Source organism: Magnolia sinica, chromosome 16 (genome assembly GCF_029962835.1).
Source record: "Magnolia sinica isolate HGM2019 chromosome 16, MsV1, whole genome shotgun sequence".
In the NCBI taxonomy this organism is placed as follows: domain Eukaryota; kingdom Viridiplantae; phylum Streptophyta; class Magnoliopsida; order Magnoliales; family Magnoliaceae; genus Magnolia; species Magnolia sinica.
In genome coordinates this window covers 26,442,103-26,458,436 of record NC_080588.1, presented here as the reverse complement: position 1 = coordinate 26,458,436, position 16,334 = coordinate 26,442,103, and the positions used below count along the sequence as shown (strand labels likewise).

At 41.3% G+C, this 16,334-nt stretch overlaps 1 protein-coding gene across 1 annotated transcript in view; it reads left to right on the top strand.

Moving 5' to 3' along the window:
* The window catches only part of LOC131228575 (alpha-L-fucosidase 1), a 52,435-nt gene extending 47,109 nt beyond the window's left edge, over window positions 1-5,326 (top strand). The window contains exon 3 of the mRNA XM_058224330.1: window positions 3,950-5,326. Within this exon, the coding sequence (XP_058080313.1) occupies window positions 3,950-4,703 (754 nt within the window). The 3' untranslated portion in view covers window positions 4,704-5,326. The remainder of the gene's footprint in view (window positions 1-3,949) is intronic.
* The last annotated feature ends 11,008 nt before the right edge of the window (window positions 5,327-16,334 follow it).

Here is a 16,334-nt window from a genome sequence, read left to right as displayed (position 1 = left end):
ATTAAAAAATGATTTTTCGAATTTTCAAAAAAAGGGCCAAAATAAATGCGTAAATAGAAAAAAATATAAAAAAATATAAAATGGCACCCCAAATCTGTAAAATGCACATTAAAATGTTCTACTATGATTAACACATCAAATGACATGATTAAAACAGCAAAACAACCATTAAAAATTGATTTTTCAAATTTTTTAAAAAAGGGCCAAAATTCATGTGTAAATAGAAAAAAATATAAAAAAATTATTAAATGGCACCCCAAATCTGTAAAATGCATATTAACATGTTCTACTATGATTAACACATCATATGGCAAGATTAAAACAGCAAAACATATTAAAAATAATATAAATACCTATTTTTGACGAATTTCTGAAAAATGACCTACCGAGCTTTGATTCATGAAAATCCGTAATATAATGTGTTTTTATCTCAAATACCTAGCTAAGGTTGGTCGAAATTAGTAGTAGAGGGAGTGAGAAACAGTTTGGAAGCAAGAGGTTTCAAAAAAACAGCAAAAACAGAGCTTAAAATGAAAAAAAAAAAGTTACCATTATTCGGCCGATACGGGCCCGTAACGGGCCCGTATCGGCCGATAAGGGTACAAAAACCGGTAACGGCCGATACGACCCCGAAACGCGTAACGGTTCCCACCGTTACCGTTACGTACGGCCGATACGTAACCGTTTTGGCACACCATGATTCAAGCTGATTTTTTTTTTTTTTTTGGCCATAGGATACCATCAAGGGAAGCACATGGACAAATTAGATTTACGGTACATATTATGGTGGCCACCACACATCATGAGTGTGTATCAACCGTTATTTTCTAGCATGTATAAGGTCTTTTTAACTGTAAAGGTTTTACCCACAATTTGAAACATGGCTTTTTGCCTGGTTTCAGATTGCAGCCAAAAGTTGTAATGTATTCATAGCCTGTAAAGCTTTCACAGGCAGATGCAGCTATCCAGTCAGTCTCCGTAATCCCTTTACAACTTAAGGATTTTACATGCATCCAAATGACCCCTCGGGTTGGCAAGCGGTATCAAACTTAAAGCCATAACTTCCATCACGAGTCCAGACAATGACATTCCAAACTCATGCTAGGGTGTTCCCTATAGTGACGCTTGGCATCGGAACCTAGGTAGAAGCTAAAAGACTTAATGACCTATGGTCTCCTTGAAGTTATGGCCCTTGATAGAGTGGAATGGTGGAAAAGTATTCATTTAGCTGACCCTAATTAGTTGGGATAAGGCTTAGATGATGATGAACCGGTTGCTAGGGGTGTACATCGAGTCGAATTGAGTCAAGCTGGCCTCAGCTTGACTTGGCTCGGCCACTAGCTGACCTCAGCTCGAACTCGGCTCGGCTTGGTCCTCGAGCCTGACTGGCCAGCTCGGCTCAGTTCGTTCAGCAGCTCAAGCTAGTTCGAGCCAAAATCGAGCTGAGTTCGCCTGTGCAGCATTTTCACAAAACCTGGACTGCACCTTCAAAATCTCACTATATTTAAGACAGCAGCAATGGTTTTACAGGTATTTTATCAAACACCTTCTAATCAACATAAAAATCAAGAAAAAAAGGGTATTGGTTTCATATACATACCTTCCTTGCCACCAGCCACACTTTGATGAGTCATTTCATCAAACACTTGGTGAGCAACATCAATATCAAAGTAACCGAGTCAGCGAACTGGTTCGATCTGAGTTCGATTCGAGCTGGGTTCGATCCGAGTCGAGTCGAGCTGGGGCCAGCTCGAGCTCGGCTCAAACTCATTTCCGAGCTCAAAAAATCAGCTTGAACTCAGCTTCGAACCGAGTCGAATTGAGCTTTTTCAAGTCGAGTCGAGTGAGCTAACCAAGCTAGCTCAGTTCGTGTACACCTCTACCGATTGCCAGCATTCAGATGTAGAATTCTAATAAAACTGATTTTCCAGTAATCATATTTGATAATAGAATTTACACATGAAGTATTGGATAGGAAAGATCTTCATATTGAAAAAAGAAGGGTTTCCAGGTGCATTTGGTGACACCAAAAATCATTAAGTTTCATGATATTTTGTACCAAATTGAATTTGTTAATCATGAAATATCATGATATTTCATGCTATCTGGTGCAACCAAATGCATCCACAAACATAACACAATCTCAAAAATGAGTCCATGCTTTGCCGTAAGAGGGAATACATCATCCATACCCTAAACTTTCATACTGTTATGAAGCAACCTTTATGTTCTGTTTAAAACTATCCTAAAACCTCCATACCGGACATTGATCAAAGAGTCACAATATCTCAATCTGAAAGATTTTTCTGAGGATCTGATGTCTACTGTGGACCAATCAAATTGACCATTTGGATCACTTAACCAGGGCCCATATATGGACTGAATATCAGCAATCTGTACTTTTGCTGATGAGCAGGATCCCGTAACTCCTTTTTTAAGATTGGAGAAGCCATTATCTGCCTATTCGGATGGTTTTGTATTGAGCATTTTATTCTGTAATAGCTTAAATCATTTGTGATATCCAGTGTGACAAACATCACCAGATTTTCAAAATCCAGGCAGGTTTTAAAACATGTTTTTATCGTGATATTAACCTGAGAAATAATAAAAATATTTAGGAATTTTTTATATGAATATATTTAAATATTTAACTTATTTAGAAATTTATGATAGATAATTTTTTAATATTTTATTTCTGGTGAGATTTTCCCAATAATATCCTGAGAAAACTCTCAATATTAGAAAAATCTCCTGAGAATTTCCATGCCAAGAAATTGCTGAGAATGGGATTTGTCACTATGGTTATATCAAGCCATTAACCCCTTAACTATGGTTCTAACATGTAGGTAGATTCTGTACACGTGTATGTTATTTTGTTTATGTAATCCACTCGTTGCATTTCAAGAGTAAAGTGAAAGTTGTGCTTCTCTCGTACTTCTACACGTAGTAGTTCTTCATTAATTGGAAGCTGCCCTGTGAATGAGCATGTCTATGTTTTATTTATCCGATGCTATAGTAGCAGTCACTTGATCTATAATTGATTTTTCCCAATTCCATGATCATCTTTGTAATCTTTGCTGCTTGTATCTAATACCTATCTGGGGAGTGAGGAAAATCCATAAGAACTAGAATTTGATGGACGTTGATGATTTATGTTGCCAAATATATCGTGTAAAAGATCTTATTTTAGAAGTACTTAAAACTGTCCATTTTGAGAATGTTTCCTCCTCTCTAGATATGTGAGAAGGAAGCACCATATTCACATAATAGTAGAGGACAATATCCTCATATGTGCATTTTAATCTTAAGGGCGTGTTTGATTTTCCAAAGATTTGGTAAATACACTGCAAGTGAGTAATAATTATTTTACTGGTTAATTACAGCATTGTTATTGATATTTGATTTGACACTTACTTTTTTGAGCTCTAAACCCGAGGAGACTGAAATATATGTGGGGCCCGCCATGATGTCTGTGTCTTATCCACACCGTCCATCTATTATGCCAGCTGAATTTAGGGCTTGACCAAAAAAATGAGGCTGATACAAAGCTCAAGTGGGCCACACTACAAGATTTAGGGAATCGAATATCTACCGTTAAAAACATATCAGTGCCACTGTTTCCTGTAGTGTGGGCCAACTGAGTGTTGGATCAGGCTCATTTTTTGTCTCATGCCTTAAAATGTGACGCTAAAACTGATGGACACCTCAGATATATCATATATATCATGGTGGGGCCCAGAAATTTAAACCAGTCTTTTTGACTCGGTTTTGAAGACAGAAATGCAAATGCATTTTCAAACATGTGAAGTAGTAATAATTACTATGTCCCATTGCATTTACATGCGATTTGGAAAATCAAACAGGCCCTAAAAGTAATCCTTGCAGTTGTTGATAGACTCTTACACCCATCACAATGTTTCAAGAAACTAAGACCTTTTGTATGCAATAGGTATTCACGTGACGGAGATCCTCTAGGACATGATTGGGTTCCTGCTGAGTGTGATGTGTCCATTAGGCCCGGCTGGTTTTGGCACAGCTCGGAACACCCTAAATCTGCGGCCACCCTGCTCGATCTATATTACAGATCAGTGGGCAGGAACTGTCTCTTGTTACTAAACGTGCCCCCTAATTCTTCCGGTCTGATATCGGATGAAGACATCCAAGTGCTCCAAGATTTCGCTGAGCTCCGGCGCATCATATTCTCCAATAACTTGGCAGAGAACGCTTCTGTTACTGCAAACAACACACGTGGAGGCATTGCAGACCCTCGGTTCAGCCCTTACAATGTCCTAAAAGAAGGTATCTACAGTTACTGGGCTCCTGAGGAGGGTCAATCTATTTGGGCAATATACATGGACCTTGGGCAACTGTCACCATTCAATGTCCTGCAAGTTCAGGAGCCGATTCAGATGGGGCAGCGAGTTATTGAGTTCCATCTTGATTTTCTAACTGAAGGAGAATGGCGGACAATAATAAATGGCACGACTGTGGGATACAAAAGGCTGATACGATTTACCTTGGTAAAATCACAGTGGGTAAGATTTGTCATTGATAAGTCCCGAGCAGACCCACTGATTTCTTATTTGGGTTTTTATCTGGACCCATTTTCTGGTCTGAACACTTCTTCATGGTATTTTGACAGCAGCCATGTTCAGCAGAAAGCATATGACATTTCTAGCAATGCAACCAAAGCCACGATGTAGTTATAGAAAGTTGCATCTTTCTTCCTGAGAATTATAGGACCCTACTTACCAGCATTGTATAGTCTTCTGAAATGGTGAATTTGGTACACGTGGTTCCTGATTAGATTATCCAAACTGTTGGTCTGATGGGGGATACCCTGGAAAGTTCCCAGACTGGAGACCAGATCATTTCAATATGGTGGTCTATGGTAGGGGGGAGAGGGAGAGGGAGGGAGGGAGAGAGAGGGAGGGAGGGAGAGATCATAAGATCAACAGTTGAGATCACCCAACACTTGGCCCCACACATGAAAGCAATGCTCATCAGATCAACAGTTGATATCACCAAACAGTCGGCCTGCACAAGAAAGCACGTCAAAGACTATGGTTGTTGATGAGTAGATCCCTACAATTCCTCCTCACATCCCACCGTCACGTGACCAATATTTGTTTGTCTCATGTATTATTGTTTGTTTTGTTTTTTGTTTTTGTTTTTGTTTTTGTTTTGTTTTGTTTTCTTTAATGTGTGGCAATTTGGATATAAGGTTGTGGTGATTTTTCTGCAGTTCCATCAATGTGATGGGTGTCAGCCCTTGGGTTGTAATGCTATTGTTGTATACTTTTAACCTACAGTCTATTTACATGATAATTTTTAGGGTTTCTTTACGGTAGTAACATCCCCATTTTACATCATTAAATCTTTCTTAGTTGGAGAAATAAAATCTAAGATACCTCAATAGATCTTACCTGGTGGAGCATCGGGCTTGATTGATGAGTATGTGTCTTGTTATTATTATTATTATTTTTCCTTCTTTTTTTTTTTTTTTGGTCTTGGGAAGATGTAGGAGTTACTGACAATAGAAACTATTTTGGAGATGATTGATATTGAAAAAAATTATGAGACTTGATTGGCATTTTCTTCATTGGTGATCTATTATAAATAGTGGTGGCAATGGACCAGGTTTGGGCTGGGCCAAGTTAGACCCAAGGCCCATAGTGACAGTTAAGGCACAAGGTCCATGCCCGCCCAAGCCCAAGCCTGAAAATAAAATTGGTTGGGTTGGGCCTGATCTGACTCAACCCACCTTGAATATTTCCCACTTGAATGTTCATTAATGTATCAGCTGATCGAGGGGGCTAGACATGCACAAAGAAATAGACATTTTAAAGGAATGGAACCACTGTCTACGTTTGAGAAGGATGAGTTTACTTACCGACTATTGGAATGGCATATTTGTAAGGAATCTATTTCCTCTGCTTGCCACAGACAAAAAATTCATGTTTGTTGCAATTTTATTAGGCCATGTCATTACACTGCATTTAATGCAGCAGTGCTGACAACGTCAGTTATGAGAATTTTTGTTTGTGGCAAGCAGAGGATCTTGATTCATTTGTAAGATATATGACATGTACGCTGAGCTGGGCTGGGTTGGTTGGGCTAAAATGAGTTGAGACCAAGTCTGACATGTACATATAAAGTCGGGCTGTGCTGGGCTGGGCTGAGTTGGTTGGGCTAAAATGAATCGCAAAAGAGGGCTGTTAATGAAATTGTGCTCTCTCATGAATCGAAATCTTGATAAGATTGATTTTGGGTACGGGACTTCAAAGTTTTCGCTGCAAAATCATGCAAGTAGCATTCTATCAGATGGATGGATTGATGTGGACAATGTTGTGGATGAACACCATTCTGACAAAGAATCTTTTCTTGAAAACAGACCCAGACAAGGTAGAAGAAGAATTTAGTTCCTCGTTGTCGATGTTCTGATAAATAACAAGCTCATGTCGAGTTTCGGAGGCCAGAATAGGTGTTGTTCACGTGATAGAAATTTCGACAATGGGTGTTGTTCAACTAGTGAGGAGGCCAACAAAATACACCATCACAGAGAAGCAAAAGCGACAGCGTAAAAGTTGGCATTATATACAATTTGGGAGGTGGAATTATGTGATATGATATACAGGTGGGCATTGAAACTAACCAAGATGCTCGATCCTTGATGATTAGTTCAGAATGCATTGAGAATTCCAACCATGCATGATCTTTAGGGTATGTTTAGATACTACCAAGTGCCGGATTGGATACCACTCAGTAAGTAACTTTTTAGCTTATGTTAAGTTAATAAATTATATTTTTAACTTAAGTTAGTTTAGTAAACATCATTATAAAAGTAACTTATGTGATGAAAAGTTATTTATCTTCTTAAGTTTTTTTTCCTTGCTTTTCTACTTCTCTCTTCATGTGATGGATGGTACATATCAAAGGAGGCCCCACATGATGGGCAGTCCACATCAAAGGTGGGCCCATGCGATGGAGGGTCTGCAACCAAGGTGGGCCCACATTATGTATGACCCACATCAAGGTGGCATAATGAATTGCCCACATCAAAGGTAGGCCCCTAATGATGCATGGCCCACATCTAAAGCGGGCCCCATAGATGGACCACCCACATTGAAGGTGGAGCACACATGATGGACAGTCCATATCAAAGGTGGGTCCCACATTTGGTGGTGGATATGTAATATGGCCCCATGTGATGGACAATAACATTAAAGGTGGGCCCCACATGATGGATGACCCACATCAAGTTGGGCCCCGCATAACGGTCAGTCCACATCAAAGGTCGACTCCTGATGATGAATGGCCCACATCCAAGGTGGGTCCCACATGATCAACGACCCACATTGAAGGTGGGACTCACACAAGGAATGGTCCACATCAAAGGTGGGCTCTACATGATGGGCGGTAGATATTAAAGGTGGGCCCCACATGAGGACAATTCACATCGAAGGTCAGCCCCTAATAATGAATGACCCATATCTAATGTGTGCCCTGCTTGATGGACGACCCACTTCGAAGGTGGGCCAACATGAAGGACAATCTACGTTAAAGGTGGGCCTACAAGAATTGCCCACATCGAAGGTGAGCCTTGTAAGGTGGATAGTCCACATTGAAGGTAGGCCACACATGTTGGACAATTCACATTGAATACAGGGCCAAGGTGGGCCTAATATAATGAACAATCTACATTAAAGGTTTGGCTCACATGATGGACGGTGGATATTAATGGTGGCCAGAACCCTATTGAGGGATAAGTACTTATCTGATGTTGGAAACCAAACATACTTTCCTACTTTTTTGACCGATATGTATGTCTTATCTATTGAATAAGTAGAAGCTAAGATAAGTGACTTGAGGCATAAGTAACTTATGTAAAGTAATTTACCAACCAAACGGCCCCAAATAATTTACTTTTTAACTTAAGTCATTAAGTTACCTTTTTCACTTAAGTTAGTTTGGTAAACATGATTAAAACTACTTAGTCCCATAAGTTTTGTTTCTTTTTTTAAGCTTTGTAGCTTTTCACTTTTCTAGCTCTCTCTCTCTCTCTCTCTCTCTCTCTCTCTCTCTCTCTCGGTACATATCAAAGGAGGCCCCACATGTTGGATTGTTGTCCATATTGAAGGTGGGGTCCACATGATGGATATTCTACATCAAGGGTCATCCCCACATGATAGATCACCCATATTAACGTGGGCCCACCTAATGGATGGTCCACATCAAAGGTCGACCCCTAATGATAAATAGCCCACATCCAAATTGGGTGGGTATTATGGACGACCCACTTCAAAGGGAGGGCCCACACGATGGACGATCCACATCAAATGTGAGCTCTACATGATCGAAAATGGACATTAAAGTTGGGCCCCACATGATGGATGATCCACATCAAAGGTCAACCGTTAATGATAAATGACCCACATCCAAGATGAGCCTTAGCTTCATAGAATATCGACTCCATATGTGGTACTGACTCCATCGGCAGTGCCAACCCCATCAGCGGAGCCCGCTTCGTCAGCTGAGCAAGTTCCATCGGCTATTCCAGTTCCTAGTCATCCTTCAGTTCGTAGCGATTAGATGTTCGATCGATTTCAGCATTTGAGGCTGCCTACATTTGCTAGCTCTTGTGACCCCATTAAGGCTAAGCATTAGCTTCATAGAATATCGATTAAGCCTTTCAGACGCTCAAAGGCCGAACATGTGGAACCCATAACGTATGCCTTTGAGAAGGAAGCTGTCACGCCCCAAACTTGGAAACCGGGCTCACAAATTTCTCAATCACTGAATCCGGTGCCGACAGCCTCCATAGTACCCCATTCTCGGCTCCCAATGCGCATACACCAAGTTCTGATCCTGGGATCCTACAAGGAGGATTTTTTTTAATATCAATTTGTTTCATAAGAAGCATAACCACAAGTATACCCAAATTAAAAAGGCAACATCATCATCACATATCCACTAATATAAACATTTGAATACAGTGCTGAAAGGGAAATACATATATAAAAAATCAAAGCTCAAGAAGACAGCTCCACGCTCTAAGCTTAACTCTGCTGCGACCTAACGTCACTTGCATGCATCTATTGTGCATAAGCTTATAGAAAGCTTAGAGGGTGGTGTGGGTGTGTGCACAGGGGAAGTGCTAAGTATTCAATATAATGTCGTAATCATACAATGTCAAAAATACTGGCAAGACCATGAATCATATGATATCAGAATAAGCGAAAATACTGACCAGTCCATGAGTCATACAATATCAGAGTATGCAATACAGATCGGCTATGCAAATGAGGAGTCATAGAGAGCCAAATATCAGATGCCGAGGGTACAATGCAATATGTAAATCCTATAAACTTCGCCTAGGCCATATAAGTGCAGAAACATAGTAGCCTAAAATGCCATATGCTTGTGGATGTAATGCAATATGCGATACAAATGAAATGATCAAGCTGGATTGTGAAGTCGGGATGATAATACGCAGTATCGTAAGCTATGGGGTCCATTATAAAGGACTTTTATCCAAACTAGTCCCATACCTGAATTTGGATAGTCAGACTTAATGTGGTAGACTCTTGATCTTAGGTTAGTCGTGTGCCCCAACCGAAATCGTGGCCATTGCGAAGATACACGTAACAAATAGTTGCACACCACCAACTCGAGTAGATAATGAATAAATAAATAAGTCCACATATCAGTACTGTACATTTCTGGGATCATCATCGGGGTCTAGTACACTCTATATGCAATCACTGCCCACTGACGTGTGACCATGCAAGTGGAAGAGACCTCACTATCCGCCTAACCAGTAGTCAGCTAATATCTACTTGACACGTCAATAGTGGACCCATTCACGAGCTAGTCAAACTCAGCCTATCTATGCCCCCTACCCTCGAGCAGGTTAGGCCACACCACCTTCCCAACCGACCATGACACAATGGGAGATGCGGCCTCCTGGTATTCGCCACTCGGGCGCTTATGTATCCACTCGGTCTCAACCTTGGGGCATTCTCTGGTACCAAGAAGGTTTAGGAATTTTCACCTAGGGCCATCAATGGCGGCCCGATGCTAGTAATAGATTTTTGATGTCCCATCTGTCCGACCACGACATGCCTGTGGATGCTACGGCCCTAATGTCGCTAGGGCGTACAATAATCACAATACACAATGCAAGATGCATGAGTCATACAATCTAGTCATGCATCAATCTTGCGCATACCATGCGCTCATGTGAGACAATCTCCGCCTATTAGGGAGTCTCACAGCAACCTGCTTAATGACATATGCAATGGTCAATCACATCTCATAACAAACATGCAGATGATGCGTATGAGGATGTATCATAATGCTATGCTGTCACATACTCATAATCGGTATAGACAACTGGTACCGATAATCAACATCAATAATCGGCCTCGACAATCAGAATCGGCCTCAATAATCGGAATCGGCCTTAACAATTGGAATCGGCCTTGACAATCGAAATTGGCCTCGACAATCGGAATCGGCCTCAATAATCGAAATCGGCCTCGACAATCAGAATCGGCCTCGACAATCGGCCTCAATAATCGGAATCGGCCTCGATAATTGGAATCGCCCTTGACAATCGGAATTGGCCTTGATAATCGGCCTCACTAATCGGAATCAGCCTCCATAATTGGAAATCTACCTCGACAATCGGCCTCGACAATCAGAATCGGCTTCGATAATCAGAATCGGAATCGGCCTCAACAATCGGAATCGGCCTCGATGATTGGCCTCAATAATTGGAATTAACCTCGATAATTGGCCTAACAAAGGGCCTAAGGGAAGGTCACAATGTAACCATCATTGCCCATCAATATGGACATTTAACCGACATTGCTCCCAAGGAGTGGCCCTCATAGAGCCAAACATATAGTGGGCCCATGGCCTCACACGATGACCCGATATACATCACCATGGGCCTCACTCATGGGCTGTTATACACCACAATGGGCCTCGGCACATGGGCCATAAATACATCGCATCGGGCCTCACTCATGGGTTGCATATACATCACAATGGGCCTCGGCACATGGGCCATAAATACATCACATCGGGCCTCATATAATCAAGTGGGCCGCATCAACTGGCCACACCAATGGGCCACATAAACATCAAGTGGGCCGCATTTACATCATAATGGGCCTTGTCACATGGGCCATAAATACATCACATCGGGCCTCATATGTATCAAGTGGGCTGCATCAACTGGCCACACCAATGGGCCTCATAAACATCAAGGGGGCCGCATCAATGGGCTGAATCAATGGGCTTAATATACATCACAATGGCCGCTCACACGGGCCTGATATACATCACAATGGCCGCTCACATGGGCCTGATATACATCACAATGGGCCACACAGCAGGGCCTCGTGTACAATCTCAACGGGCCTCACATGATGGACAGTTAATACATACATCACGATGAGTCCCACATTTACACACATACATAGTGGGCCTCACACACAACAAATGGGCCTCACATACTTCAGATGGGTCTCACATACTACAGTGGGCCCCTTACTTGGGCCTCGAATACATCTAAATAAGGTGGGCCCTACTCATTCCAAATGGGCCCATCAAATGGACAACTTGGATAAAACACATACATCACGTGGGGGCCATGTAAATGGACGGTGCAGATAGAATTCATGCATCAAGGGTCCCATAGATGCACGATGTGGATACGAAATACATACATCATAGAGTGGTCCACGTCCTTGGATTAGACTGAGTGGATAAAACATTTAGATCACGGTGGATCCATGTTCGTCAGCTGGATATCGTGGATGAGATCCATGCATCACAGTCGGCCCTACATAACACCGTCTAGACTTGGACGGTGTGAATTCAACACTACATCATGGTAGACCCTAGGCCAGCACGTATGAAACACTTACATCGTGGTAGGGTCCACGTCTAGTGGACCGGATGGACGACTGGGGTATAAAACACATATATCAATGGTAGGCTCCACGTGGCACTGTCCAGATAGAATTCATCCATCAAGGGTGGGCCTGTATAGATCAGGTGAGCCCAGATCATACAGCAGGTGGGCCCCACCTCCTGGACAAATGGTGTAGATAAAACGCTACATCACGGTAGGCCCCACAGAGCTTGCTGACGTGATATAGTTGGTGGGACCCACAGAACTTACTGACGTCAAAACAGTAGCACCTTGCTGCGTGGGACCCACCGTCCCAACCTGACAAGGGGTGTGGATACACAATACATCAAGGTGGGCCCCACCCCACATGTACAGCACATGTGGGTGGGTCCCACGTCCTGCAAAAAGGAGGACAACGTGGTGAAAACACATACTTTATGGTGAGGCCTCACCGTCCTGGGTCTGGACGGTGGTGGATACACAATACAAAAATCAAGGTGGGTCCCACCTACCCACACGTGTCACACGCGTGGGGTGGGTCCACGCCTCAAATCATATGAATGGTTGGAGGAACACATACATCCTAGTGCGTCCCACACCACCATCCAGATGGACGGTGTGGATATAAAACATATACATCAAGGTGGGTCCCACCAGCCCACACGTGTCACACATGTAGGGTGGGCCCCACGTGCTAAACAGATGGACAGATGGATACAATCTCATGGTCAGACCGTCAAAACTTGCTGACGTCATTAAGCAGGTGAAAGCAGGTGTGAGGTACTCCAGCCAATCCCACCTCTCACCGTCTAGTCCTTGGACGGTGAGGATACAACACATCCGTTATGCTGGGCCCCTACACCTCACACGTACAAAACGTGTAGGGTGGGCCTCACAAGTCACAGTGGTCCCACATCCAATGGGCCATACATTTGGATCAAGCTGATATATATATATATATATATATATATATATATATATATAGTCCTTCATCCAAGGCCTGCCAAAAGGCAGCAGCATGGTGAGCCTCATGATCGGACGATCTAGATCAGGTGGGCCACATGTCAGAGAGAGAGAGAGAGAGAGAGAGAGAGAGAGAGAGAGAGAGAGAGACGAGCGATGGAGTAGCGGAGGGACCCTGCCACTATGGGCCCCTCTTATACAATGCATACATCAAGATGGGTCCCACCATGTGGGCCCTAAATAAAAAAATGAGATCAAATACTATGAACACTTACCGATTTCGCTCCTTCTTGGCTTCTTGATCTTCCAAGCTCCTAAGCTCTCTCTTTGATGGTGGATGATGGATTTTTAAGGGCTAGGATGAGAGATGAGAGGTGTAGGAAGTGGGCCACACTTGCTCTCCTCTTGGAAAGCTTGGACGTCCACCCTAGGGAGTTACTTGAAAATGGAGTATGAAATGAGGGAGAGAGAGAGAGAAGTGATGTGTATGACATGGGAGGTATGGTGCTTGTTGACTTATTGGTAAGAAAGGAATGGGATGAGTAAGGGTTTTGTTGACTTTGGGTGAGAGAGGGATGGGTAGGGTATGGGTTGTACTTGATTCGATTGTTTGATAGATTGATGTGATGGGTTGTGGAGTTCTTTTGGAATCCACAACGTGCGGTGTTTCATAGGAAAATATGCGAGCCCACAACTCCTGGTCCAGGTATCGAATCGGTGCGTGAGACACGGCGTTGGAACTGCGGCAACAGCACGGTCGCAAGGGTACAAATCTCAGGTCAAGCCGACTCAGTTTGACAGGACGCGACTCAGGGTCGCGCACAAATGCCGATTATAGGTCGCGGGTTGTCGGAATTCGATTAGGAGGATCGCGGAAGCCTACAGAACGGTACGATTTAGGATATAGGTCTCATAGAAGCTAATTTGTAGTGGGATAATGTATTGTAATCTATCCCAATTACACATGAGTAGACTTGGAATGATTTTAAGTCAATGTTTTTCAAGAAATATATCATCTCACCTTTAGGTGGGAAATGGAAAGTATTAAGACTCAAATATTACATATTTAACCCTTCAATTACATTAGTTTTCCTGACATTTAATTGATAATTTAATTTAATTACAAACATTTTTGTCATGTGAGGTGATTCGAAAGCTTATGATAAATATGTGCTTAAAAGGAGGAATTTAGAGCTCAAAAGAAGATAATGAAGAATTGGAGATTTGGAAGTCATTAATGAAGAATTCACATGCCAAAGATCCAAGGAAATTAAGTGAGGAATGAAGAGAATTGAAGGTTTGAAGTGAAGAAAATGAATCTTGAAAATTGGCCTGAAAAAACATATTCTAGAATTCTGAGTTTAAAACAGAAAAGTCCTGAAACAGACTTCGGTCTGACCGAAATCGGGTAAAACAGTCTAGTGAGAAGCAAAATTTTTGGCTTTAATTCGGTCTGATCGAAGCTAACTTTAGTCCGACCGAAATCCCACAGAATTGTCTAGCGAGGAAGTGTGATTTTCAGTGTAAATTTAGTCCGATCGAACCCAACTTCGGTCCAACGAAGCATAACTTTTTATGTAAATTTGAGGCGGTTTCAAAGTTGGAGTTTCACAACTATAAATAGGAGTCCCTAGGATGTTCCAAAGTATCTTCTAGGGTTTGGAAAGGGAGAGAAGGCATAGGTGGAGCGCCGACAATGTTCTTCCACTTTGATTTCTTCATGGTTCTAGTAGATCTTTTTAGTTTTTCTTTTATTTTTCTTCTAGGATGTTAATCTTCTCAGGCTAATCTCTTAGATAAGACTAAGGGATGAAACCTGTAGTTTATTTTGATATTTATTTTGCTTTGATTCAAGTTTATGTTGAACTTCATTGATTTCTAGTTTGATTTAAAGAATATTTTTAGTTTTCTATGGTTTATTGTGACTCTAATTATAGTAGATGTTATGAGAACTTTAAATATCTTCTTACTTATTTTAAATTGTGTAATGTTTATAAGTCGTTATTCACCATCGTCTCCTGGGCATGGTGGATGATTGAATTCCTAGCCATCATTGCAAATAGAAGGATATTTGAGAACTAATCCAATGAAAGTTCAGATTCTGTTTTAACCGCTCCATCATCCGATTGGATAGGATAGGATTTTGATTCTGATTGAGTTATCGTTGAATCAAATAAATTAATATTGAGATTGCTATAGGTGGATTCCTAGATCCTTAGTCTTTTATCATCTAAAGCTCTTTTTATCTCGCTGGATTAAAAACCCATACAACCAAGTTAAATTTAGATTAGTTCTAGACTGTGTTCCTCATTCCCTGTGGTTTAAACCTCGTTCTCACCGAGTCATTACTATATCGCGACCCTACACTTAGGGTTATGAACAAGTTTTTGGCGCCATTGCCGAGGAACTGGTGTTGAACACAATTAGGATTATGTTTTTTTAGGTTTGATTTTTGTTTTAAGTTAGATTTTTCTTGTTTCTGATTTTTTTTTCTAATCTAGGGTTTTTAGGAATTTTCAGTTTTCAAAATTTTGTTTAGGATTTATCTTAATTTTTTTCCTTCTCTTCTCTTTCTTCTTCTAACATTGCTAACATAGTTTGATTGTTTTGTTTTTGTAGGATCTTCAATTCTAGTTCTTCTCTTTTGGTAACTTCTTCCCTCTACTTGCTCTCCATATTGCTGTAGATTTTTTTTTTTAAAACTTTTTGGATTAGATTCAGAATTAGGGTTTCACCATATACATGCAAGAGCAAACATGTAAGTATGCTAATCTACTTCTAGATGATGAGAGATATCGGGAAGGGCTGTCAGATGATATGTTAGGAAACAACTTATGTCTTAAAATTTTTCTGAAATCATTATTGAGAACCAACCAGAATATAATGCTCCACCGGTTAAGAAGTCCCTACTCGATCATAGGTGGGAGAATTATTACACTCCACTGATTAAGAAAACATTATGTGATTATTGGAGTGAGAACAATTATTACCATCCGACAAGAAGAAAACAATGGGTGATTACATTATGGGTGACAATGCGTACTAACAACCATCAAACCCTCCCACATATGATCCATATGACTATGATTAGTGGAAACATCAACATTGGAGGGATGAACCAACAATCGATTCTAATGACTACTCCTTTGGATCCCCTACTTATGAGATTGAATCGGAAACAATCCAAGAGGAGTCAATTCAAAAATTCATGGATACTCAAGAACAATTCAACCAATTCGTCCCAGACATTAGAAAATCATTAGAAGTGATTGAATTGTGCCTTAATGAAAAGGAAGAGGCTAGTTTATCCCAGCCTCAACCCAATCTAAAAACACAATGCGAGGAGAGTGATCCTAACTCGCTTGTGGAGAATACTGAGAATGAGGAGTTGGATTGTGTTAATGAGTATACGGTTCAAATTCCTGAAGAGTCGATCTTGATAACT